Source organism: Macaca mulatta, chromosome 18, assembly GCF_049350105.2.
Source record: "Macaca mulatta isolate MMU2019108-1 chromosome 18, T2T-MMU8v2.0, whole genome shotgun sequence".
In the NCBI taxonomy this organism is placed as follows: Eukaryota; Metazoa; Chordata; class Mammalia; order Primates; family Cercopithecidae; genus Macaca; species Macaca mulatta.
The window spans coordinates 79,640,194-79,668,176 of NC_133423.1; the positions used below are offsets into that span (position 1 = coordinate 79,640,194).

The 27,983-nt window shown below is 42.8% G+C and overlaps 1 protein-coding gene and 1 long non-coding RNA gene across 2 annotated transcripts in view; one reads left to right on the plus strand and one right to left on the minus strand.

The window, feature by feature from the left end:
- RAB12 (RAB12, member RAS oncogene family) lies at positions 1–27,948 on the plus strand. The gene is made up of 6 exons (XM_001118552.5): positions 1–568; positions 14,775–14,835; positions 22,018–22,156; positions 24,354–24,443; positions 25,076–25,180; positions 26,741–27,948. Exons 1-6 carry the CDS (start codon positions 31–33, stop codon positions 26,852–26,854), a joined length of 1,047 nt encoding a protein of 348 aa, XP_001118552.4. The 5' UTR covers positions 1–30; the 3' UTR covers positions 26,855–27,948.
- The window catches only part of LOC114673856 (uncharacterized), a 32,638-nt gene continuing 28,667 nt past the window's right edge, over positions 24,013–27,983 (minus strand). The window contains exon 3 of the long non-coding RNA XR_003724711.2: positions 24,013–24,620. This is a non-coding gene — a long non-coding RNA (uncharacterized LOC114673856). The remainder of the gene's footprint in view (positions 24,621–27,983) is intronic.

A 27,983-nucleotide genomic window follows, 5' to 3' on the forward strand; every position in this document is an offset into this window, starting at 1 on the left:
GCCTGCGCTTCCTGCCCCTCCTCGTCCGGGATGCTGCTGCCGCTACTGCGGAGTAGCTGTTTCCCTTCCTCCTCTCCCGGCGGCGGCGGCGGCAGCGGCGGAGGCGGCGGAGGAGGAGGAGGAGGAGGAGGGGACCAGGGCGCCGAGAGCCGGCCGGCGGCGCAGTTGCAGCGCGGAGCCCACGGGCCGCCGGAGCCGCTCGAGCGAGCGGAAGCCGAGCCCGGGGCCGACCCCCCGCGCGCGGCGGAGGCCGAGGGGGCGCCGGGGCCCGGGACGCGCGGCCGGGGGGCGGGCGGCGGCGGGCGGCGGGCCGAGCGGGAGCCGCATGCGTGCATGGATCCGGGCGCCGCGCTGCAGAGGCGGGTCGGGGGCGGCGGCGGCGGCGGCGGTCTGGGCGCGGGCTCCCCGGCGCTGTCGGGCGGCCAGGGCCGCCGGAGGAAGCAGCCCCCCAGGCCTGCCGACTTCAAGTTGCAGGTCATCATCATCGGCTCCCGCGGCGTGGGCAAGACCAGCCTGATGGAGCGCTTCACCGACGACACCTTCTGCGAGGCCTGCAAGTCCACCGTGGGTAAGGGCGCCGCGGCGACCCCGGGCCGGGCCTCCTGGCGCCCGGGCCGGTGCCCTTCGCCCCAGGGGCTTCGGGTCTCATCGAGCCTGGGAGCCTTTCAGACGGGGATGGGCCTCTCGGTGAAACTGGGGGCGGGGGTCTCCTTGGAGGGCCCTGCATCCCGATCCCAAAGCCTGGCAGAGGTTTTCGTGCCGCCTCCGTGCAGACCTGCCCTTGGCCCCCGGCCCTGCCTCAGAGGTCCTGGCAGCCCCTGGGGCCTGTGGGGGCGGCTCTCCATGGAAACTTCGACCCTTTGCGTCCTCGCCCAAGAAAAGGCTGGGTTCGAGTGGGGCGCAGGCAGGCAGGGGAGTGAACGCCGAAGGCCGCTCTTGCCCGGGCCGCCCCGGCCCACTAACGCCAGCGCGCGCCGTCTACTGCGGGTGTGATCCCTTCGCAACCAGGGCAGTTTTCTTATTTTGAACCCATTTTCAAGAAGTAATGAAGTTTAAAGTCACCTATGGAGAACGTTAAGACTAAAACTACAGTAAGTTTCTCATGCTAGCCGTAAGTACGGGGCAGAGGAACTTCAGCTGTATTTATCCATGACCTCAAACAACCCGGTGACTGGCGGGCGTGGGGCTGATTCGTCCAGTGCGGCTCTTTTCGGTGAAGGACAGGAGTAAAGTAAATACAGGAACGCTCCAGGGTCAAGGAGGAGAATAGCCGCGTATCTGAAATGGAAACTGCAGGGGAAATTTTTTTAATGAAGTCATGCTTAGAGGACTTGACATTGAGATTTGTCACTTGGATGTGGGTAGCAGTTCCTTCTGTGGAAAACCCCTTAAAAGATGTCCAAACTAGGAGAACCCCATTCTTTAAAGGGCAGTCACCTTCTGTGATAGGAAGTGAGAGATTTCCCCAGGGGCGGTCCAAGAAACTGAGTAGTCAGGAGATTTGATAGACAGAATTGAAAGTATAATTTCATGTAATTCTGTTTATTAATAGTGTTATAACCAGTGTTAGTTCCAAGGCTGTCAGTACGATTTTGAGATGACTTTGTTTGAAATTGTCATGTAACAAAACAGTACTACATTCAAAGTGTCTTATTGGAAAATTAAACCTCCAATTTTTGTGTTGTCTTTTTGTTTTGTTTTCAAGAACTTACTTCCCTTAATGCTTTTTTGGAATGGATCATTTTGGAAATATTTGTGATGTCTGTACCGTATGTTTTAAAAATGTTGGCATTGGGTATATGGTATTAAAATGAGTCGCATAACTATACCTGTTTCAAATATCCAGTCGTAGATCATACAGAGAACAGGGAGTTGTTAAACCATCAAATGAGAGGTGGTTTAGTACCTGACATAAATAAAGCAGGGTTAAATTCAATTCAGAATTGTCAATCTTTTATGGCTGCGTACTTCAGTATATAAAAATGAGGGATAATAGAGTTGCGCTGTGTGATGAAGAGAAATCAGGTGGGTAACTGAAAGCTTCAGTGGATGGAAGGTGAGATGGATGAGCAAAGGTGTGCTTTAGAATGCACAAGAGGAGAGAGGAAGAAGGATTTTCTAAGCCTGGCAGCAGTGGAGCAGCCCCCCACCTCTGGGGAGGGGTCCTTAGGGGACTTGGGAATGGATGCTGCGAGACCTTCACTGCCATGCTGAGGAGAGTGGACCCTATCCTATGGGCACCTGGAACCAAAATCTTCTTAGTAAGGCATTGCCACGAAAACAGTGAAACTGATTTGGCAGAGTTGCATAGGATGTTTGCGAATAAGGAAGAAACCAGGAGGCAAGGAGACCAGGCAGTTTGTTTCTGTGTCCCTTAACAAACATGCACTTACCCGAGCACATACTCCCTACTGAGTGTGGTTGAATTTCTGTCTTGTTCATTTTTGTTTGCTTCACATGTAGCCTATAATACCTGGAATACTGGAGTACTCTAGTACTCAGTGCATGCTTCTAACTGTGGGATGTTCAGAGAATGATCATGGCCCCTGGCCTGCCGCAGAGCGTGAAGACACTGAGAAAGCTGACCAGCTCCGCTTCAGTTTCTGCTTCAGAGCTGCTTTTCCCCTCCACTCATCAGATCGTTTGTTGTGCACCTACTGTGTGTTGGGTGTTACGCTACCCAGTGGGGATTCAGTGTTAAATGGGACACGGGCTCTGCCCAGAAGTGGATCGGAGCTTCTGGGAGCTGCATGACCGCTCGTCAGGGCAGTGACAGATGTGTATGGATATTTGGGAGCACAGTGAAAGCATCTCCAGTCGGGGCTAGGGATGAGGCCTGGGCACAGAAGGCTTCCTCGTCATTGGAATGTTTGAAGATAACTTTGTTCCTCTAGTTCCTTTAGAAACATGCAAATTAAATATGGTAGCGGGTGTGGTGTAGAATTGTGCTTGCCTCACCTGAACGGTTACCGTTTGAGCAGTTAGCTCACAGTGTTCTTCCCAGGCTGGTTTTTCTAGTTTGATCTTCATGTAGTACAGTGAGTTCCATATAGAGCAAGAGTCTCTTCCACAGTGGGAGTTTTCCCTACCCTGTCAGGGCTTATGGATGTGTGCTGCTCACGACAGCCGTCTGGGAAAGATGGTGAGCCTCACAGCATGGCCCAGAGAAGAGTCCCCGAGTGTGCCTGGACCAAGACGGTTCACTAAAGTGGTAGTATTGTGTAATTCCGAGGCTAGGAGAGTGTTTGCAGTAAGTGCCTTTTTATTTTTATTTATGTATTTATTTTGAGACAGAGTCTTGCTCTGTCACCCAGGCTGGAGTGCAGTGGTATGATCATGGCTCACTGCAGCCTCGACCTGCCAGGCCCACACAGTCCTCCAGCCTCGGCCTCCTGAGTAGCTGGGAGTACAGGTGTGTGCCACCAAGCCCGTTTTTGATTTTTAATAGAGATGAAGTCTTGCTATGTTGTCCAGGCTGGTCTCAAACTCCTAGTCCCAAGCACTTGGCCTCTCAAAGTGCTCAGATTACAGGCGTGAGTGAGCCCCTGCTGACCAGTAAGTGCCCTTTTAAAGTAAATGGGATTCATTTGAACTTTCTATAAAAGATCTGTAGTGGAAGTCCTTAGGGATTCGAGATGATGAACTATTATGTACAATTATAAATGAAGAAAATGTTGATTTTTTTTTATTGTTAATCACATCAGAAACTGGTTTAAAAGATACACAAAATTCACAAGGGTATGAAAAACAGAGATTGTGTTTACTAATTGGCCTATTTAATGGAAATTGTATGATGGAATTGTCTCTTATTTTCAAATGGGATTTTGTTTTCATGGAATTTAATTAGTCTGATTATAATTTACAAGTTCTTTTTAAAAGTACAAGAGTAGCTTTTCAAAGTTTGAGAAACAGAAAAAGTAATTGACCAAAGAAATTTACAACTAACGTGCCTGGTCCACTGTTTTTCTCATAGCAGTGCCTGTATCACAAGCATACGTATCCTCCATGAATCTGTGTGTGCTTTCGCAAGTTGACATTATTACTTCCTAAGTGAAGCTGTAGAAACCATTTCTATCTAGTAATGCCGAATTCTTGATCTTGATTCCTTCTGTTTGACTCCCACTAGTTTTAGCATAAACAGGTAAATATGCTTTTTTAAAAGTATATTTCAAAAAACTCCATAAAATTATATATCTGTCCATCTTTGTTTTATTTCTGTGTTACTGTTGGAAGCTGTTTAATTTTGTTTAGTTTGAAATGGTTTTACCTGTTAAAAACCTACCCCCACCCTTGCTCCAACAGCATTGCATGCTAGGAAGAACACTAGAGTAATAAGAAATGTGGATTCTTGCTCCAGGCTCTGCCACTAACTAGTTTGTGACTTTGGATAAGTGATTTAGTTGTCTGTGCATATAAATAGAATATTGTATTAGTAGTCACTGCTACATGGTGAGCACTTAACTACACCAGCAGAAGGCCTCATCACAGCCCTGAAAGTTATCCCCATTTTACAGATGAGGACACGAAGTCTCACAGAGGTAGAAATTTATCTGCTGCGGCACAGCTGCTCAACAAGTGGTCAGGGCCAGGGCTGCAAGTGAATTCTTTTTAACTATCTTTCTGTCTGTTCCTTAGTTAGATTGACTTTGCTTTGTTGAAAATACTGATGGCTCACACACATAAAGGTCAGACGTGATGGAGCCCTTTCCTCGTTTTAGAATTTGGTCCTTGTTACAGCACTGTGAAGATAGTGACGTAATTATCCTATGGTATTAGTGAAACTGATTTTCTTTAAGTGTGTCCCTGTCATCGCTTGTCACTTGCCTTTTGGATATTAAAATAATGCTCCAAGAACTGCTTTTTAATCTATATATTCCATCATTCAAATTCAAATGTCTTAAACCTTTTACATACCAAAATAGGTATATTTGAATACAGGAGAAGTCAAAGTAAGGCAATCTGACCAGAATTCTGATTTTTCTGGGTAGTAAAGTTTCCCTTAAAATGCTGGAGGCCAGGACAGGATTGCCAGTTCTTTATTTTACCAAGTTAGAACATTAAAAAAAAAAAAAAAAAAAAAAAAGACTTAAAATGACTTTTAAAAATTAGGAAAGATAAGATATCACAGTTTAAAGGTTTTTTATTTATTTTTATTATTATTATTTTTGAGATGGAGTCTCACGCTGTCACCCAGGCTGGAGTGCAGTGGTGCGATCTCTGCTCACTGCAAACCTCTGCCTGCCAGGTTCAAGCAGTTCTCCTGCCTCAGCCTCCCAGGTAACTGGGGTTACAGGCGCTCACCACCACGCCTGGCTAATTTTCGTATTTTTAGTAGAGACAGGGTTTCACCATGTTGGCCCGGCTGGTCTCAAACTCCTGACCTCGTGATCCACCCTCCTCAGCTTCCCAAAGAGGTGGAATTACAGGTGTGAGCCCCCGCCCCCAGCCAAAACTTCTTTAAATTTATCTTCATTTTTTTCATTGTGTGGCAATGCTCTAAACTTCACAGCCCGGCCCCCTTAAAGGATGGCAGCCCTTCGGTGAAGCCCTTTAACTCTGCTGCGGGCCGCAGTCCTGTGTGCTCTCTGCCTGACTCCCCTCTGGCCTGTCTTGACACGAGGGTGCACTCAGGATGCCCACTTTTGGGGCCTTGGCCTGAGACTGCTTGCGCTGGGGAAGTAGGGTAGTGCGAGCGACTCTGTTTCTTTGGACCTGCGCTTGAGCTGGCAACAGAATGGAGAGGTCCGAGAAACAGGTGAGTGTGAATCTCCTGCAGAAATGCTCTCTGGAGGTCTGCCCTTGAATGTTAGGTCGCATGACAGGTCAAGTGCAGTCCACCAGGGTCTTCACCTGGAAATTGACTACTTGTACTTTATTCTGGAAACTTAGGGCAGAGATTTTTGTTAGAAAACCCAAAATGAACATCTCATACTGGATTTAAATGCTTAACTGTATTTTATTTTGCTCTTCTGTATTTGTACACAGTCTTCTAAGCCATGACCAATCTGCCCATATTTCACTTAAGAGAGAATTGAGGAAAATCGTCCAGAATTTCCAGTCCAAAAGCCCAAGCTCTGCAGCCCTGCAGTGTGGTTTCGCTCCGTCTGGAGAGAACCTCACACAGACTCCCCTGCCAAAATGATGTAACATGATGACTCAGGGATGTGAGCATGAGAGGAACCAACATTTAGTTCTTATACCCACATATGCTGTGTGTTGTGTGATCAGGTTTATTTAATGAACTTAATGCAAGCCGGGAGGCTTGATAAAACGTCCCCTTTTGTGGATTAAAGTAGCCATCTTTTAGAGAAAGCATGCAGATTTAGTTGGTGTTAGGTTGTTTATGTTGAATAAAAATCTATTTAAAGACCTGGCTGAAGTGCATTCAGCCTTTCTCTCACTGTCTGCACTTACACTAAAGAAGAAAGATTTTATTATGCATGACAGAGATCCAGATTCTTAGAGATTGCCTCTTTCCCTCTGCTCTGTGGAATCTGCCAGAAGCCATCTGTTAATGGATCTTGGAACTGACTGTAGAAGGCAGAGTAGGTTCCTTTGAGAACTGATAGGTCCAAATTATTCTCTATCCTTGGGTGCCAGATACATTGTTCCAAATAAGCGTTAGTTTGTAAAGAAAACAGCTTTGTACAGTAGTCATTCTACAAAGAGTTTTAAGAAGCATTTTCTCTTTATGTAAGACACCGTCCTGCTCGACCTTCCCCTGGGCACAAAGCTCACACCTGGTTTACCCTTTTCAGAGAGGAGGGGAGTCACGGAGCTAGTCATAATAATAAGTGTTAGAAAAGAGCGCCTCCTGCTTCAGCTGAGGAAGACAGTTATCGTCCTTTTGTCCTTTAATTCACATCTTTGACATTTGGAAAGTATTTGGAAAGCCAAAACTACAGACCAAAAATTGTGCCCTTAATTGAGTGTGATTGTTAAAAAAATAAAAAAAATTTAAAAAACTTTTAAAACTGGGAAACACAACACAAGCTGAGCAGAGCACTGGATTCCATAGAAAATGTTTTCCCTCCAACTATGACAAACTCCAACCTTTGGTTTCTGGTGCCTGGTTAACCAAACAACCTGCAATTCCAACTCCATGTCAGCACTTGGGCGAAGTAATGGGCCCCTGTAAATGAGGAGCTTTTGTGTTTTTCACATGCCTCCTCTCCCCTCTTCAAGCCGTGTGTGGTAGGATCTCGACACTTTTGTCAACTGGCAATCACACCTGCAATCAAATTTTCACTTTTAATTTTTTACTTGAAAAAACAGCAGCCTGGGCTACATGGCGAAACCCCATCTCCACAAAAAAAAATACAAAAATTAGCCTGGTGTGGTGGTGCACACCTGTGGTCCCAGCTTCTTGGGAGGCTGAGGCGGGAGGATCGCTTGAGCCAGGGAGATGTGCCACTGTACTGGAGATGAGCCAGCAGTGATTGTGCCACTGTACTCCAGCCTGGGTGACAGAGTGAGACCTTGTCTCAAAACAAAAAACGCTCCACCTTCTCCTTGGCCACCACTGTCTTCCCAAGCCATGGTGTTTGTGGAAAGAGATTTCAGAGGCAGGCATAGAGTCCTGCATGTAAGTTCCAGCTCCATGACAGGCTGCCAGCTGTCCTTAGGCAAGCAACTTACCTCAGTGTCTTAAGAAGAAAAACAAAGCGGGATTTACACTTTCTTCACATGTCACAGTATAGGCATAAATGAAGTTAAAATATCTTACATGTCTGGCATAGAAAAGGCAATTTATAATTCTCTTCTCCTAATTTATCCTGTAGATCTGAAAACTCTGAAACACTCCATAAAAAAATCCTTACCCTTTAATGATTTACACTGATATATACAGATGATACAAATTTCAAAATGTAATCACATGTCCTGGATAAAACATAATCTGTTTGACAGTCCCTGCGTTTTCATGGATCCATTCTGAGTAGTAGCGAAGTTCAAGTTTTTGCGTATGAAGAAAATGTTAACAATGCACTGTTTGATCATGAGTTTTTTCTTCTCTTCCCTTTAAATATTCTTCTCCTCTTTTGACCAGGAACTCAAAATAACATGGTAGCATTTCAGATCGGAGTTTGTCTGAAGCCAAGGAGTGGAGAAGGCCGCCTGGCACAGGGATGGAGTCTGTCCCAGCCAGCCAGCCATCCACCGTGTCTTACTGTTAATTTTATATACTTGCCTAGCAATGCAGAGTTCTTTTTCAGCCTTAGGTGTATGTTCTTAGTCCCTTCCAGCCTCTACCTCTTGTTCATCAGGTGGGGCTGCACAGTGCACGGGGAGGCGCACGGCCCGGAGCCAGGCAGCCCAGGTTCAAATCTGTGCCCTCATGCTCACCAGCTTGGTTACCTTAGGCAGTCTACCAGCTTCCCTGACTTCCGTTTTTTCATCTATAAAATGTAGACAGTAATATCTATCTCATAATACTGTTAATGAATATACATTGCAGTAAGTTAATGAAGGCCCTTAGAATATTATCTGAAATATAGCAAACACCACAAGTTCTTAATCTTTTGATTTGTGAAGAGAACATACACCTTTCTGTGGAATTCTCATACGTATATACTTCCGTGAGAGGAACTGTCCACTCGCTCTGCTGGGCTCCAGCCGTGCCTCTCCTTGGAGGCCCAGGACCTCCAACTGTCCCTCTGACCTCCCCTCCCTGATGCAGTCCGTGGGTCATTGTTGCAGTCAAGTGCAAGGCTGTCTCCTTGTGCTGCTGTGTACAGGGTGGGCTTTATTTGCTCGGTGGGAGTATGCCAACCCTGGAGTGCAAGCGGGGACGGAGCTGCTTACACCTGGATGCACATTTGACATCCTCAGGCCTGGATAAGCATTTTTTTAATGACACATGGTAACATTAGGATTTTAATAGTACCTGCTTCTGAGTTGATCAAAATATTTTAGTTATGGTACTTAGTTTCTATTTAAATCCTTACCACACAGCTTAGATAGGAAAAGCCAGATAATATTAAATAGTAGGATGTCACAAGACAGGTCTACTAGCAGTGAGTTTGCATTCCCTTTTCCTTTTTTTTTTTTTCTTTTTCTTTTTTTTTGTGATGGAGCCTTGCTCTGTCCCCCAGGCTGGAGTGCAGTGGTGCGATCTCGGCTCACTGCAAGCTCCACCTCCTGGGTTCACGCCATTCTCCTGCCTCAGCCCCCTGAGTAGCCGGGACTGCAGATACCCACCACCACACCTGGCTGATTTTTTGTATTTTTAGTAGAGATGGGGTTTCACCGTGTTAGCCAGGATGGTCTCGATCTCCTGACCTCGTGATCTGTCCGCCTTGACCTCCCAAAGTGCTGGGATTACAGGCGTGAGCTACTGCGCCTGGCCACATTCCCTTTTCCTTATATGGGACGAGAATTCATTTTGAGTTCTTCCCTGGTAGGTGGTAGAGTTTGGGCAGAAGACCGGCCTTGTGCCTGTTATGCCCAGACTGTTTGTTCCCCAAAGAAGACCACCAGAGTCCAGAGTCAAAGCCAAGCGGCAAGGATCTTTACTACAAGTTCGAACCTGGTCCCTCCTTTACACAGTATGCAAGAGGGCCCCGAACAATGCGAGCGTTTGCTTTTTATAGCCCGAAAGTTGCAGGGGAACAAAGAAATTCTTTTGGCTCCTGCGCTTTCAGTAACCTTGAACGGCTGTCCCCTTATCGGAGACTTTCCAGGTGGTGTTTATACTGGGCTCAGGGAGTTTGAGAGATATATGGTGGTGGGATGGGAGGATGGGATGTGTTTGTGCTAGGCTCAGGGAGTTTCGAGCCCGGGGGCTGAGGAATGTGCCCAGCTCCTTTCAGTGCCCACACAACTTGTTTTTAATGCTAGATTTGCCTGTCTCTGTAACCTTAACATGTTCCTTAATTTATTTTCTCACAACTCACTGAAAATGCTTACAATCCAATCCCTTAGTAGAATATTACATCCAATTTTAGATAACATTGTGTAAGATACATCCTTCGAAGAAAAGCCACTGTTCAAAACTTAAGGTCATTATTATAAATTGGCAGTGACATCACAACCACTGTTTGTATTGAGACTTACCTTCAAGTATATGGAAATCCTTCAACTTCTCCAAAGTATTAAGTAAAATCTATGGTCTGGTCCAAACTCCAGATCTTTGGTGGAACGAGGAGAAGTGACCTGGGCATGGAAGAAGAGGGCACAGTCCACTCAGCCGTACTCCTAGATTTGGACCACAGTGGTGTTTAGGCTTTTTACCTGAAAGGAGTGTAAAGAAAGAAGTTTCTGTGTGTTTTTGCCATTTTCACTTTTGTAACTTCTTATGGCCCAGCAAAAAGAAACAGTAATGTGCAAATGTTTTGCGTGAAGGGGAACATAGAAATCTTACAAGCACTAAGTCCAGGGATTCCTCCTGCTGTTGCTACAACGTGTATGTGAAAGACAGCCAGCAAGAAGGCAGAGCGCAGTCAGACGTTGTCTTCACAGCTTGGCTGTGGGAACTATGAGCCACTTGAGAACATCTTACACTTTTCTGTTTTTTCACCCATCTGACTTCTACTATAATAACCTTTCACTGTGGGCAGTGATGTAAATTTGAGTCTTGGTTCTGCTGCTTCTCTGGCCTGTGGTAGGATTATAGGCAAATTACCCTGTCCTGTCTCTGCTCATGATGATGTCTGTATGAAAAGGGGGTAATAGTTTCCCCATCACTGGGCTGCTGTGAGGCTTGGATATGGAGTATTTGACTGATGTCCAATGTCTAGTACTAAAGGAAATTAAGGTCAAGAATAAGACACCGGCACAGTTGCTCATGCCTGTAAACCCAGCACTTTGAGAGGCTGAGGTAGGAGGATCACTTGAGCCCAGGAGTTTGAGACCAGCCTGGGCAACATGGTGAGATGCTATCTCTACAGAAACCAAAATCAGTTAGTGGCAATGGTGCGCTTCTGTAGACCCAGGGACTCAGGAGGCTGAGGTGGGAGGATCACTTGAGCGCAGGAGTTGGAGGCTGCAGTCAGCTATGATCCTGCCACTGCACTCCAGCCTGGGTGACAAAGCCTTCTTTTGTTTGTTTGTTTGTTTGTTTGTTTGGACTCAAGGGGGAAAAAAAAAAGACTGACTTAAATAGAGCAGTCTAAGACCTTTGATAATAGTGTAACTCTGTAGCCTGCGTGCTTTTCGATAGCATTGTTAAAATACTTTTAGAAAGACTTCCGTAAAATTGGTAAGCCTAAAGAAAAGCAAGCTCCTCTCACCGGAATAATTCACCTAGTAGACCAGTTCTCTGTCTAAGGGACTGGATGGAGAAACTGTTACCGTAATCCTCTGGGATCAGTGTGTGTAGGGAGAGGCTGTGAGCAAGGATGGCTGACCCATCCTGTGAGGAACTGGAGGAGGAAAGAGGCTGTGTTGCTGCGCGCACTCATATTTCTCCTGTGTGCTGGGCACCCCTGTGTTCACTGCTTCCATTCCACACCTGCTACTCAGATGCCCTTTTTTTTTTTTTTTTTAATTAATCAGTCCTGAATTTCCCTGTTTTTTCCAAAAATAAGTCACATTTCTTCTTACATATACAGCATTTGATGGAGAAGAAGGAGCAATTTCCAGCCATCAGATTTATTGAGTTGCCGTTGTGTGCCGGGCAGTGTCCTAGACTTTAGGGGGCTGAAGATGACTGCATCCTCAGAGGGTAGGCACATAGCCTGTGGGGGAGGCCAGCACAGAAGGAACGATGTGATATGGGCTAGAAGAGAGTTCAGGGCCAAGAACTGGAACACAGATAAAGACAAGAGTAAAGGCGGGTGCAATCAGAAGAGTTCAGATGGGAAATCTAGGGCTTCAGAGGGTTCTGGGCAGACAAGGAGGTTCTCGAAGAAGAGAGAACAGCAAAGAAAGATGCTCTGCCAAGTGCATGGTGTGTTACGTTAGGTCAGTATGACTGAGGTTTGCGAAGGCAAGGACTGTCCCCGTCAGCTGAGCAGTGAGGGCATGGTGTTTCCTCCCTTCGTCAAGATACCTGTGAGAAGCCGGTTTTCTACAGGGTTGGAGACAGTAGTGAAATCACCACCCCCTTTGTCCCTTGGTTGGTTGTAAACATTTCCTCTTCTGTGACAAGAACTCTGTTGATTTTTCCTAAATAATCTGCCAGATATTTGAGGTTATTGACGACTTTTTTCCTTTTATTGAGGATCATTATCACTTCTATGACATCCCAATATTTAAAATAGACAATATTAAGGGATATTTTTGACTTTTAATGTAAGAAAGTTTTTAGAAATGTTTAGTTGTGTACTTTGATACAGGTGTATGTTTCTAAGCCAAAAATTGGATTAAGTTTCCAGTCACTGCAGGCTACGTAATGGCTGTTAGATACGGTATAGGTATAGGGTATTTCATGTAAGAGCGAGGACTGTTTTAAGGAACTGGTTTTACTCACGGAACCGTAGATCTGGCCCCTGGGTGTTTTCCTGTTGTGTTGTTAATTGTCATTCATCTACTCACTGTAAGATAGTCTTCATTTTGGCTAAACAGATTCTTTTTTTCTTTTGTTTTTTCCTTTCCAACTTTTATTTTAGGTTCAGGGGGTACATGTGCAGGTTTGTTACATGGGTGAATTGCATGTCGTGGGAGTTTGGTGTACAGATGATTTTGTCACCCAGGCAGTGAGCATAGGACCCGACAGGTAGTTTTTCAGTCCTCTCCCTCCTTCTACCCTTCACCCTCAGGTAGGCCCCGGTGTCTGTTCCCTTCTTTTTGTGTGTGAGTACTCAGTACTAAAACAGGTTCTTAGCCCTGTTTATTGTCAGGTAATCTTTGCTTTGTTTTCCTATTAGAACTCATAATGTGTTTATAATCGCATAGTGATAATGTTACCACTTATTTCCTGATTTTGAATATTAATGTCCTAGCCTTTTCTTTTTATTCATTAAATTTTGTGGTTACAAAATAGTCCTAGTGTAGGACTGCTGGAGTTGGATAAGTTGCTCAAGTTGGTTGGAAAAGGCCGTCTGACATATTCAGACTCCAATGTTAGCAGAGAAAACAGTGTAGTCAAAACAAAGGTTATCTGCTCTAGCCCTTTCAGGGACTCTTACTCAATTTGAAGCAGAGCTCAAAAGAAGTATCATCTGCCAGTTCGTTTCAATAAAGTACCAGCCACTGCCACAAGGTTTACAAAAGTTACAGCTGCTTTAATTACGTTTTAAAATCAAACTTACTTGAAGTAATTGGAAACAAAAGTGAAATAGACTAGTAGTCATCACAGATTATGCATTTGATTAGTAAATTCCATCACAGAGTAGCATGACAGCAGTGAAATCCTAACTCTATGTTAATAAGAAGACATAGAGAAGACAGTGTTTTGTCATTAAAGTGTGCTGCTTTAAACCAGATAGCAAATATCTACGCTATTTTGTGTGTCTTGTATAGTAACACTTGAAATTGCGGTTTCCTTGCAGCTGAGTTAACTCTCTTCAAGGTTCTCCATCATGCAGAACCTGCCTCCTGGGTCAAGGCAGTGTCTGAGCTTCCTTTGACTTTGGAAAGCAAATCATTTCCAGAATTGAAAGTGAAATTGAATTAACTAGCTTTCCTTCAGGGACATCTGAAATTATGTGTTATGTGAGAGGTTAACAATTGACATGGAGTAGTGCTCTCTGGCTTTGTTTTCTTGTAACATTTTATATTCATGCAGCTTCTCTCCTGGGGCAGGAGGGCTGCCTCCCTGGCCACACACCGCCCCAGGGCTGTAAACATGCCTTTTGTGTGGCATTGATGTCCACAGTGTTACTAATTACAAAAATCCGTCACATGTCTTCCACTTCCCCTCAAGAACCCCATCTGACTGCAGCACCTCATCAGTGCCCAGAGATGGGCAGTCAGAGCATGGCCAGGGCCTGTTCCTCTGCGGCCACCGTACCACTCACAAACGTGGGCACCTGCTGGCCCGGGGAACTGGGATCATCTACACCCTGGGTCCCAGGGAAGCTGTCAGGAAGCCGTTTCTGTAGGGGAGGTGTCTCTAGTTCTAAATTCAGCCAGCATCCCTTTTGTTTGCCTTAGTTGTGAAAATTGTGTAATAAAATATTGTTGTGAAATATTTACATTTTGTATAACTGGAGGGCATATAAGGTAGCATACATAAATGAAAACTTGGTTTTAAAAATATATCTGAAGCTTTACAGGCTAAACTGAAAAGGAAAGATGCATGATGATTGGCTTAGCAATATTGAAACGAATAAAAATTAAAGTTGGGTATGTTAATTTGTATAAAAGTAAATTTTTAAATCTCACTGTTGATAATATAATGTTATGCTTATATTTACCTAAAATTTTCATGAGGACTGAAATTTTTAGTACAATAATTTCTAAATTCAGACTAAGGCTGTTTGACTAAGGTTGATTAAGTTTGATTAAGTTTCCAGTGTTCCATGTAAGAATTTGCCCAGAGAAACCCTTTTAAAGCCACTTATTTGTCGATATAGTTATTAAATGTAATTTTAAACTGGTTTCTGTGCTGAACTGTGGTAGTAATAAGTTGTGTTATGAACAGCAAATACTAGACCAATTACTCAGGATAAGACATAACATGGGCCGACCTTCCCAGTGTGGACTGAAGCGTGAGAGATGGGAGGTCACAGATACCGGTGCAGAGTTCCTTTTCCTTGGAATTAAGTGATGTCAAGTTTCGTGGGGTTTTCTTTTTTTCTGATAATGATATCAAAATACACGAGTAGGATTATTTTATATGACAAATTGCATCTTTGTTGTTCTTGCTTCACATTTATTTGTTTTATTTACAGGTGTTGACTTCAAAATCAAAACTGTAGAGCTAAGAGGAAAGAAAATTAGATTACAGATCTGGTAAGTGGGAGAGTCTGCACCCAGTAATGTGCTTTGTGTGTTTAACAGTCCATGCACTTGTCTAATAAAATGAACTGTTTGAGCTGATTTGCCTCTCCTACTTTTCTCCTCTTTTGCTCATTTTAAAATTAAATGGACAGTGTTTCCATCAAGAGAGAGAATTTAGATAAGGCTGTTACGTTATATGCCACTTGCACATGGGGAGCAGTTGTGGACAGAAGAATGTTACCTTAATGGTAACTTTTTGCCTCTATTTTCAAATCATTTATGTGATATCAAAAGTGTCACTACTAAAATGATTGCTCAGATGCTTGTCTTCATGTCTTCGTTTTGTATGATAGTAGTCAAAGAAAGCCCAATATGTTCATAACCAGATTTGCGCAATCTGAAGGCAGGTCCCTGCAGACCGTTCCAGAGCTTCTTGGCACAGTGTGACTATTACTACGAGTGGGCATACTCCTTCTGGCTGTGCTGCTGATTCCACGGGACGTGAGCCCCCACTAATGCCTACCAGAAATGAATCCAGACCCCTTCTCAAATCACAGTTGGAATGAGAGGCTCAACCAGCTGTGTTACAACTGCACTCAGCACTAAGAGCTTTCTGTTCGCTATTAACCTGTTAACAGCCCGCAGGTGCTAGCGACCGCTCTGTGGAAGAAGGGATAAGATCTGGTCTGGTGGTCTGGCGGTGGCTTAAAAGTGGCCCCATTGAGGTCCTCTGAGAATGCCGTTTTGTTTTGAATGCCACAGCTGCGGTGTACTCAGCTTACTAACTCCTCTTGGCAGGTCACCTTCAGCTCTGATTGTTTGTCCACCATGTGTGTGTTTGCTTTCATCTGCGTTAATTGCTGCTTCATCTGTGGCATCATCGGTCACCTAATGCTTGAATGTTAGTGCCATGTCTTCATTCTTCATCCGTGTCCCTGTCTGGGCCGCAGCTGCAGCCGAGCCGCAGTGCCTGCCTACTGGAGGTGTCTGAGGTAATATCTTCATTTGGTCGCCCTTCACTGTATGACACACTTGAGAGATTTTTCGATTTGGGTTTTTTGTTTGTTTTCTTTTGTGTTGTGTGGTCTGCATATTTTTGTTTTTGGCTTGATTATGAAACATTAAGCCTTGTCTAAATACTTAAATAAATAGTAAATAGATATTTCTTCCTGTGCTAGTCCTGCAGACTTTTTGTACATTGCAGCCCAGCTTTTAAACGCTGCTGTTTCTAATGATAAGCTCTGTAAGGTAAAAACCATCTTCAAAAGGATTTGGGATATGCCTCTCTCTGTTCCTAGTACCTGTGTGAGGTACTTTTTGATGAGAATATTGCCCCACAAAAGTGATGTAAACAGTATTAGAATATGTGACACCTGCCTTAATGGGTGACAGCCATGCCTGATGACTGTGGCACATGTCTTAATTAATGCACTAATACTTCCATCTTCATCTTTGGTGGCAGTATTCTGGTTTATAAAGTATGTCCAGAGGTCCTGGTGCCTCCCTAGAGCTCTGCCCACTAAGTCTGTGCTGGTGACATTGATCGCTCCTGGAATCTGACTACAGTGCCCTGGACTCTGAGCTAAGAGGGCCCTACCTGATGGAATCCCGCCCCCTCCCGTGTAGAAAATGAATCCCGCCCACGTGAAAAGTGAGATACTGTGGTCCTGCGAAGAGCAGCGGGCACTCAGAAACCATTTTTCTCTTGTATGGAACAGCATTCTCCAAATGACCCCTCCCTCTCCTGATTCTGCCCTGACTCTTGACTACTTTTTCATTCTGTAAATCTGCAGCTCAGCACTGGCAGCGAGCGTAACTAAGGGAGGAAGAATGACATGCACTGGACTTATGGAATGGTTGATTGCAAGTTTTCTACGTGGAATATTCCAGTGACTCTTTTCCTGCAGGGTTGTCTTTTCCTGCAGGGAGGTTTTGAACAGTGACTCATATATCTACTACAGGCCAGCCGTTTTGTTGGTCACATAATACTCAAAATAAGATTTTTATCTTCTGGAATATTTTATGTAAAAGATGAAAACTTTTTTCTTCATTATTGCTATGCAGTAGGTAAAAAGGAAGTGTTAGAATCATGATTCTATCTTGTTTTACTGTTTTAAAGTAATGGGTGGCTTCTTTTGGAGTGAGGCGCAGCCCTCGTGCTGCTGCTGGCGTAATCTGCTTCGTTGTGGGCATGTTGTCGTTTCACTCTCATCCACTGAGGGCGTAGAGGCGCCTGTGTAGCTGGAAACGGTCCCTCAAGGAGGTGCAGTGGATTGTGCTATGCTAATAATAGATAGCTCTGCTCCGATTTTCTAGACTGCCATGAAAGCATTGCCATTCGGTTTTCATAGGAGGGTCTTGTTGAAAGAAGTGCGTTATTCACTGTAGATTCCTAAAAGCTAAAAGTACGAAAAGCTGCAAGTGTCTGTTACATTTTTCCGTCACGTTTTATGTCATTGCCACGTATGTCAGTTAGTTGATTATCTGTGGTCAGAAAAAGGACCATTTTTCCCTTCTCTGTACTTTAAAGTATTTCTAATGAATATTAGAACTCTGTGTAAGTAGCTAAAATAAAACGTGTTGACTAGAATGTAGTTTGATGAATTTATATCCAAATGGTGTCCTGGAAATTATTTACACTGAACTTGGAGTTGTGTTGAGATGGACTTGAAGCCATGAAAGTTGCCTCTTACCTTTAGGCAAACACAGAATTGAAATGCTTCGTATAAGGGCCCTTTGTTCTGCCTGTGGAACCAGTCCAGTGTTGGGGGACTTTGTTTTAACCAGCGTTCTTAGGTTGGCATCGTTCCTTTTGTTCTCCGCTTGGAAGAGGGGGAATATTTCATACCCTAAATTGGTGTATGCCCTGAAAATTAGTAATTAAATAATTTAAGTGGATGTATTAAATACAGCAAATAAGAGGCTTTGAATTCTCCAAGCATTGTTGTATTACCAAACTGGGAAAACAGAACTGCAGGATTTTTCAATTTGCACAAAAAGCAGGTAGAGAAATCAGAATAAGGTGGCATATGCTAACTGTGGTAAACGATGATTGAGCTGACATTAAAAACTTGCAAACCTCTAGAAATCCGTTCCTTATCATTACAGTGAAAACTCAGGTTTGTGAAGAAAAAGAGGGAAATAGTAGGATTCTGCCTTTTCATAGAAAGGTGAAAGCATGATCAGTGCATTGATATGATCTAATTTTCTGAAAAGTAGAGATTTGTGTGGGATTTTTATGGTGCTGGCACATAGTAGATATTTAAGAAATACTTGCTGAATGGAATTAGCATTTCACTTATTATTCTTTGGCTCTACATGACAGCAGATAATTTAGTATGTAAGGGAAATAAATCAAGCAAAGGCAGTTTTGAGAGGAATAGAAAATAAAAGCTTTCTCAGCTCAAATATTTTGGGAGTATGGAATCGTCTCTCAAAGAAACATGCTTTTCTACCCCCAGCCTTCAGAGCCAGGCCCAGACAGTGGCATTTAAGGAATGGGCTTAAATGGGGAGTGCTGAACTAGTTCATGTTTCCTCATTGGGATTTTTGTAAACTAAACCAATCTGCTCATTTGCGTTAGAACGATTGCCTCAGGGTTTGAATTTTGAGGTTTCTATCCTCTTTCCTTACATTGGACTTAAAGTCAGTAGAGGCAGCTGACTTCTTCATGTTGAGGTTCTTAATATTTCTACGATTCCTAAGTGTGCTATTCATGCAAAAACATTTTAAGCTACATCAAAATTGGCTTTGACTATCCCTGTTCTTCGATTGTTTTTATTAAAACACCTATTATCTGTAATTTCTCTGGTTTTGTGCCTCCAGTTTCTGGATTCTAAAGTCATTCGATGTGTATAGAAGTGCATGTGAGTTGACTTATACCGAAAACCAGATTTAAATTGCCTAGAATAAAAGTTTATTAAAGTATGTAATTCCTAAAATGCTTATTGAAGATCTTAAATCTGATTGTTATTTAAATTTGTGATTCAGCTATATTGTGTTAACCACCGATTTCAGAGTAGAAAAAATGCTTATTTTTTTTAACTTTTTAAAGAAATGGAAAATGTTTCGTAACAGTAATCAAATAGCACAAAATATTTCTCAACATTAAAAACGTTTCATTGAAGCCTGATTTAGACAAGCTATAACTTGTGAGGATGGTAAACCACCCTCTGAAAGATTTAACTCTTAGTTGGTTTGGAACCAGTAAAGTATACCCCTAAATGCTTAGGATTAGAGAAATAATCTTACTCACTGACCCTTTATGGAAACCAAATGGGATCAACTCTGTTCCTTCTCAGCCGCCTTGAAGGTGACTATTAGTATAGTCTTTAAGTTGCTTTTAGAAATCCTGAAAAATTCAGTCTCCATCTATCATATTCTTCAGATTTCCTTTTTTTTTTTTTTTTTTTTTGCAGTTCTGAGGTCAAAATATGAAGTTTCTTTGTCTTGCCTGACGTGGCGTCACCTTTCTGATTTTTAAACATGTTACCAGCGCATATCTACTGATGGTGTACTGCAGGACCTGGGTAGACAGGAACATACCTGCCTCTGCCCTCCTCACCTTCCAGTCAGGGCAGCAGGGGATCCTCATCGTCTGAGGCAAAGCAAATGGCTTCGCGTTATGTGGAAATGAATTTGCCAGTGAGCTTTTCTGCTTGTTTGATGATAAGGCATCACTAATGTAAACTAATTTGGTGACAGGTCTCCTCTGAAGAAAGCCATAAATTATAGCAACATGGTCAAGTTGTGTTTTTAGGGACCCAGTCCCACAAATGCCTAAGGGAAGTGTTCTCCCCTTTCAGGAACTCCCTGCTGTGGGATGAGAGGCTCTGGTGGCCTTGCATGGAAGAGCCTGTTGCCCCCCAGCTTACTCCACTGTGGCGCACTTGGTTGGGGTTCTTTGGGTAAAGCTAAATCATAGATGGTCTTTAAAGAAATCACTTTGCGAGTGTCAGTCCTTCCTATTGGAAGCCTTCTCCATTGAGCCTTATTGGAATTAGAAATTTGCAGTGGTTCTCAAACAGTTTCTAGGCTTATCACAATACAAGATATAAACCAAAAAGTATCTGAGACAGGTCTCAATCAATTGGAGAGTTTATTTTGCCAGGGCTTAGGACACACCTATCACACAGCATCAGGTGGTCCTGACAACCTGTGCCCAAAGTGGTCAAGAGTACAGCTTGCTTTTATACATTTTAGGGAGACATAATACATCAATCAGTACATGTAAGATTTACAGTGGTTCGATCTGGACAGGTGAGACAGCTCAAAGGGCTGGGGCTTCCAGGTCATAGGTAGATTTAAACATATTCTGATTGGCAGTTGGTTTAAAGAGTTATTATCTATAGAAAGGAATGTCTGGGTTACTCTAAAGAGTTGTGGAGACCTAGGTTTTATCATGTAGATGAAGCCTCCAAGTAGCTGGCTTCAGAGAGAAGAGACTAAATGTTTCTTACCAGTGGCGCGATCACAGCTAACTGCAACCTTTACCTCCCGGGCTCAAGTACTTCCCCTGCCTCAGCCTCCTGAGTAGCGGGGATTACAGGCTCCTACCAACACGCCCAGCTGAGAAAATTGGGAAAAAGCAGCCTACTGCCCAGTTCCCGGCACATCTTCACTATTCCTTGGGCTCCCTCCATGTCCGTTTCCCTCTGAGTGCAGTAGATTGGGGACTCAGAACCTTCTAGAACAGAAGTTATGGTTTTGTAAGGGGAAGAAATATGGTCAAGTACACATCTGTAATTTAGAGTATTAAATTTCCTTGTACCCTTATGATTTATTCTAGAAGGCCAGCACATTGATTACAAAGCTAATGTTGGCTTACATTAGTCCTTCAGGTATGAGGTAAGAAATAAAAAATTACTTTATGCTTTATTTCTGCACAAAATTTCACACTGGAAAGATATTTCATTTGAAAAAAAAAATTTAAAGTTTTACTGTGTACAGGATTTTCAGATCTTTTTTGCTGTGAAAATTCTTGTTTTCTAATTTTCGAAATCTTGATTTGAAAGTAATTGGAGACTGGGCTGGTAGCTTACACCTATTACTCCAGCAATTTGGGAGGCCAAGGCAGGTGGATCACATGAGGTCAGGAATTTGAGACCAGCCTGGCCAACGTGGTGAAACCCCATCTCTACTAAAAATACAGTGTTAGCAAGGCATGGTGGCGGGCACCCTTAATCCCAGCTACTTGGGAGGCTGAGGCAGGAGAATCCCTTGAACTAGGGAGGCGGAGGTTGCAGTCAGCCAAGATCATATAATTGATTGCACTCCAGCCTAGGTGACAGAGCTAGACTCCGTCTCAAAAAAAAAAGTAATTGGGACTTACTGATGTTTTTGTTTGAGTGTAACTAGTTCAGAAAAGCTGCTCTCACTGACAGGAGTGGGTGTGCACAGATGTCAGTGCAGACGTGAGGAGCTCCCAGTGGCCGGACCCAGACAGAGGCATTCTCAAGAGCTGGCCCTGCTTGTCTCCACAGACCCAGTGCTGCTAGCCTGACTGTGCCTGCTGGGGTTGTAACTGGATCTTTTCTCGTCTGAAGTGGTCATTGTAAGCTGCCACATGTGCCCCACGCCTGCCCCCAGCACTCTAGGTGGTGGCTAGTGAGCGAGAAATGAATTCTTTGTGGCTTGGAGGGCATTCATTTTCATAGTCCTAGGATCCGCACCACTTACTGTGTGTGTGTGCGCGTGCGTGGAGTCGGTCATGCATGTGTATAAAGTGTGTGCTCCTTGTGTGACATTGTTGCTCTTGGGTGTAACAAATGGTTTTGTAAATCACCTACAGTGTGAATTCTTAGGGATTGTTTGGAAATTTGTATTTTAAAAACTTTTCCCCCATTTTATTTTAGAAAAACATCATATATTTTGATGTTATATTAGCATTCCTATTGCTGATTTTCTGTCTTAAGGGAAAAAGTTATTCAGGAGAGTATGTTGATCTCGGTTCATAATTCATCTCCATTCATCTAATTTAGGTGTTAAATACAAAGGTATTTTGTGTGTCATAGTTTTAGTCAACCTGAATTTTTCCTACTTTCTTTAATTGTAGTCATCAGGCCAAAGAGAAATAGGGGTTACTCTTGTTCTTTTGTCGCAGAAAAACTGAAGCATAATCTGTGTTTGCTTTGCAGTGTGGTGGTGCTCACTTTGGGCGTTGTTTGGGAACTAACTTTGGCTGCTTTTTCTTAGGGATACAGCAGGTCAGGAGAGATTCAACAGCATTACCTCAGCTTATTACAGAAGTGCCAAGGGGATCATATTAGTTTATGATATCACTAAGAAGGAGACGTTTGATGATTTGCCAAAATGGATGAAGATGATTGATAAGGTAAATGTTACATTTTTCCGTCCAGTGTGAACTCTCTGCTTGTGAGTCTTAATCATTATTAAAAGAAGTGGCAGAAACACATTTATTGAGCATGTTTTTATACAGACTAAACATCATGTAGCCCATTATAGCCTTCGGGATAGGGATGTAGTCCTGTATTGTGGATGAGGCAAAGAAGAATTAAATTTATCCAGAATCAGGATTTTTATTCTGGTAGCATGGACTGTCTAGACTACAGAGGCCAAACATGCTCATTCCACTACATCCAGCGCTTTCGTGGAATAGTTACAGGACATTTCATTTCTGCGGAAAGGTCACGTGGACACTCATCTCATGCACATCCACTGAGTGGCAGCCTGGAAGAGATGGCCTTCTCCACGGTGCCTGTGGATGTCCCACGCGCCTCCGTCACCCACTGGACATCTGTCCTTGCAATTACAGATGCCCTTTAGCTCCTCATTTTGAACAAGAGGAGCTCGCGTTCTCCTTTGGCTCATGATTGAATCATACAGATAGCCTGCGTCCCTGTGGTTAATGTAAACCGTGGGTTCTCCTCTAAGAAACGTGTTCCCAAATACACATTTAGAAGGCAGAGCAGTTGGGAGTGGGATGTGATGATATACCGTTGACCACATTTTGAGTTTTTCCCCCTTGTGCAGTAATTTCATGTTTAGTTCCTTTGCATAACAAGCATATGCAATATAAATTGGATTTTGTCTACACATTGCATTTAAACCTGTCTGCTAGATAACGTTGGAGGATGTTTGTTTGGCAGCTTTACCAAGCATGTCATTGATGATGTATGCCTCTTTAAAATGCGTTAGGATTGGTGGCCGGGTGTGGTGACTCACACCTGTAATCCCAGCACTTTGGGAGGCTAAAGCAAGAGGATCACTTGAACCCAGGAGGTCGAGACCAGCCTGGGCAACATAGTGGGACTCCATCTCTCTCTCTTTTTTTTTTCTTAATTAAAAAAAAAGTGTTATGATCAGGGTTGCAAGGTTGGATCAGACCTGAGGTGGGTTGCCTGCCCCAGCCTGCTCTGCACTGGGCATCAGTCATACTGGGCTCTCCATTGGCATGTCAGTGGATACTGATGTCCCTTCATGTGGAAGTCACAGAGTGCAGTCCTATGGAAATTAGAAGCGAACAGTCCTGATAGTCTAAAACTTTTAGAACTAATAGGATGAATACAAAACCAAAAGAAATGGGCTAAATCCTACCCCATTTGGTACTTGAGTAAGTCTGTGTCCAGGTCTTGAGGTCTAATGCTGTCTCCTTTTGTCATCAACTGCTGCTTTTCACCTTACTTGAGTGACAGCATCATTTCCTGAGTGCTTCCTGAGCGCAGGGCCCACTGCCCCAGCCCTGCGGCAAGTGCTGTCACTGTGACCCACAGCTCCCTGATAAGGGGCCAGCACTCCTCACCTGGCTGCATGACTGGGCGATGGCCACACCATTCAGGTGCCTTTTGTTGCAATCGGTTTCAAAGAACTTTCTAGAAATACGCAATTAGTTGCTCAAGAGACTTTAACTTCATTTTTAAAGAGAGAAATCTTATTGTGCCTGTATGTATTTTTAAACTTAAAAGTGTAGCTTAACTTTTTTTCTTGGTTATAAAATTAATGATACCTTCGTTACAGAAATTTGGAAAATGAAGAAAAGCACAAACGTAAATTAAAAATCTGTAGCTCTGGCATCCTGAAAAAGCAAATTGGCTTCACTCTGTTTAGCATTACGTCTTGCTTATTTGTGAATATTCTGTCACGGAGTCCTTCCTGTGTCATTCCATGTTCCTCTGCAGCATGTGTTTTTTTAAATGCCTGTGTTTTTGAAATAACTTGATTCTTCAGCCATTTTGTTTGACTTTTAGGTTTTATTCAGTTGATAACCATTTTGAGTACAGAGCTTTGCCTGCATTTTGAATCATTTCCTTAGGAAGGGGTCTTGGGAATTGTTGGGTCAACAGCCAAGAGCATTGTGGTTCTTAATGCTTGTGCCCCATTTCTTTCTAAGACGTAGTGAGCCCTGCCTCGCACCCTGCCAAGTCCTGCCTGGGACCTGGTAGACCCTCAAAGACAGTGGAAGTGAATGGACAAATGTAAATTAATGAAAAATACCGTATTGGTTTACATTTCTGCTGTCAGTGTATGGCGATGCCCATCTTTGAAATGTGGCTTCTTTTAAAATTCTACAGTATGCTTCAGAAGATGCAGAGCTTCTCTTAGTTGGAAATAAGCTGGACTGTGAAACGGACAGAGAAATCACCAGGCAGCAGGGGGAAAAGGTGAGAGGGAGCGGGAGGCATGGTTGCCACACACTGTGCTTAGCGCTTGAGGTACTGTTTCTTTTAATAAATTACTTACTTTAAAAATTACGAAGAAATGATTGATACAGTGATAACTCAGTCATATCCTCCTCATTTGTTTGTGCTGTTTTGACTTCCTGCTCCTTTAAATTCATTCTGAAATGGAGGGAGAAAAAAACACATTAGTGTATACAGCATTATTACCTAACCTGACGTTTTATACAGAGAAACATATTTTAAGCCATAAAGTTGCTTGTATAATTTACTTTAATGTACTTTAAACTTCCTTGGTTTTTGCTAAGGATTGAATCATGGAGAAATGATGCTATTCACATTTTAAATGTCAGATATGTTACCCTTTTAGAAACTTAGGCAAGTTGTTTCACTGGAAGGTTCTGGCATCACCTTAAGGATTTTGATTGTCTTTTGTTTTGCTAGTTGCTTATAATGTAAGAATGTGCTACACTTGTGAACTTTATATTTGAGCATCAGTGGGCTTTTCTACCCCTTAATCCCAGCCCTTCCCTTGAAACTGAACCCAGAGGCCTCATGCTCGCACGCTGGTCTGTGTGACACCCACACAGAGGAAATAGGTGTGTGTTTCTTCTCAGTTTGCACAGCAAATAACTGGGATGCGGTTCTGTGAAGCAAGTGCCAAGGATAACTTCAATGTGGACGAGATATTTCTGAAACTTGTCGATGACATTCTGAAAAAGGTAAGAAGAGTCTACATTTTGAAAGTATATCATCTGAAACCTGTTGTTTCCTTTATTACTTTTTTATTGAGAATATTGTATTTAGAAACCAAGGAGTCTACATTATGAAAGTATATCATCTGAAACCTGTTGTTTCCTTTGTTACTTTTTTACTGAGAATATTGTATTTAGAAACCAAAGTATAGTAGTCGTGCTCAGGCGCAAGAACCAGGTGTGGTTGTTAACTCGGCCACGGGCACCCGGCCTGCTGTACCGACAGCCGCTTCCCGCCCGGGGCCTCTGGTGTGCTTGGAGTTGGTATATGGCGTACTCGCTTCGCCGTAAGGTATGGCAGGGTAGACTTAAACCGGGTGTAGCAATGTGCTGTGTTTATTTGACATTTGCTTTTTTTCCACCCGTTTTCCTGTGAGAATTCAGTTGGAGACCTAGCCGAGTCTGCAGGTGTCTTAGCGGAAGAGAGTCCTGTGGTGCCGCGCTCGCGTCCCTTCCAGCTCTGCTCCCTGGTGGGAGCCACTTCCTTACAAAGACCTTTCCGTGATGCTGAGTTGCAAGAAAATTGCTGGACAGCTTCATTGAGCAGCAGCGATTTCTTCAGGCATCTTTAGGCTTACATTCAAAAACTGTTAATAAGAACTGAAGTTTATGTTATTAAGTGAAATTTGCTCAGTTCAAACATAATTCAGAAGCTTCTAATAAAATAATTGTTCAGGCTGGATGTGGTGGCTCACACCTATAATCCCAGCACTTTGGAAGGTGGGAGGATCACTTGAGGCCAGGAGTTCAAGACCAGACTGGGCAACATAGACCCCATCTCTACAAAAAAACTAAAAAATTACTTTTTGATACAGTGAACTATGATTGTATCTGCACTTCAGCCTGGGTGACAGAATGAGATGCTGTCTCTCAAAAAAAAAAAAAAAAAGTTTATATAATTGCCAACATAGGTTATGTCTTTCTTTTTAAGTATACAACTACTCCTTGGAATGCAGACCATTTTTAAAATTTATTAATGGATTTTTATTTTACTTGGTTCTGTGAAAATCCATGTTTATGAGGTTGATCTGGTCTCTTCTACCATAGGGTACTAAGTAGGCTGGGCGTTGTTATGTTGATATGAAGTGTCTTGAACGTGGCTTTTTTTTGGCTTAATATTTTAATGATCTTTAATGATCAGAGGACTTTCAATAACAATACTTTTTTTTTATATAATTGTATAATTTGGAAAGCATTTACAGTTGACCTTTGAACAAGGGGGCTCGAGGTGCTGACCCCCTAAATAGTCAGAAATCTGAGTATAACTTGACTTTCTTAAAGCCAAGAAAATGTTATTAAGAAAATCATAAGGAAGAGAAAATATATTTACTATTAAGTGGAAGTGGACCATCATAAAGGTCTTCATGAAGCAATGTCGTCTTCACACTGAGTAGGAGTGTGGGGGGTGGGGTTGGTCTTGCTGCCATATATAGGTGGACCTGTGCAGTTGAAACCCATGTTCAAGGGTCAGCTGTATGTGTACCTTCTAAGGTTAACATGGATTTGTCTTTTCTGTTTATCCTTCAGATGCCTCTGGATATTTTAAGGAATGAGTTGTCCAATAGTATCCTCTCATTACAACCAGAGCCCGAGATACCGCCAGAACTGCCTCCACCAAGACCACACGTCCGATGCTGTTGATTTCCTACTTTAGAGACAAAGTGGAAACGATTCCTGGAAAGGGGAAAAAACGTTCTATTCTGCACTACAATCATTTTGACAATTTCCTTTCGCACTTTGTAATCCAAGTCAGAGCTATACACTAACTTGTAAATATGCATATATGCAATCCTGGGTAAGTTTTGGTTATAAGTTACCTATTTCCCTCCAAATTATTATATTTCATTCATTACCCCAGTGTCTAGTGTACATACACTGGGAAACATAGTACTTCTAATATGAAGAATGGGAGAAATGAAAGGTATAATGTTTCTTGAAATAAATAATATAATTGTCCTTGTTAATTATATTATGAGGACAGAAGATACTCTGATAAGAGAGAACGTGGTGCTTTGCTTACTGTTTTAAAGAAAATTTGTAAAACTAAAGACTTTTTGGAAAAAAGCTATCTTAAGTGCTTTTTCTTTATTTACAAGACATTTCCCCCCGTGGTAGCATCTGAAGTATTGGAGTGTCTCTGCCACGAAGCAAAGCTCCATTCATGGCCGTCATTGAAGGTTATTTATTAATGTTACGTAACAGTAGAATATGACTAGAGGGTTGGATTTGACTTGGTCCTAAGGCCGCAGAATCTCTCTCATGGCTTCCTAAGGGACGTACCTTTATGCTTTTAAGAACTACAAAGATTCAATAAAGAAAGAAGTGTTTTTGAACCTATAGAAAAAGATTTTAAAACACGCTGCTGTCCTAAACAAATCCTGTTTAAAGGAATTTTAAAGAGATGCATTTTACTATATCAGAGAACATATGTGTATTTGCCTAAACACTCTGTACCTTTGTAATGATGAAACTCCCCCTTTACAGTGAAGCTTATTCCGATTAAGCTTAGACTGTGTGTGTGTTTTTTTTTTTTTTTTTTTTTTTGGTCTGATAATGAATTTGTGAACTCTATCTTTGGTATATCTTTTATTAAACTGCACTGTTTTGTTTAGTCAAGGTAAATAAGTAATTATGTATTTGAATAACTTGGTGTGTCTTGAGTGTTGTGGTATGAAAAGCATTGTGGTCTTTCTACACTAATGAAGTGCAAATAAAATTTTGTATTTATGAATGAAGTTGAGTTGCCATATTTATTTATCCAGTTATAAAT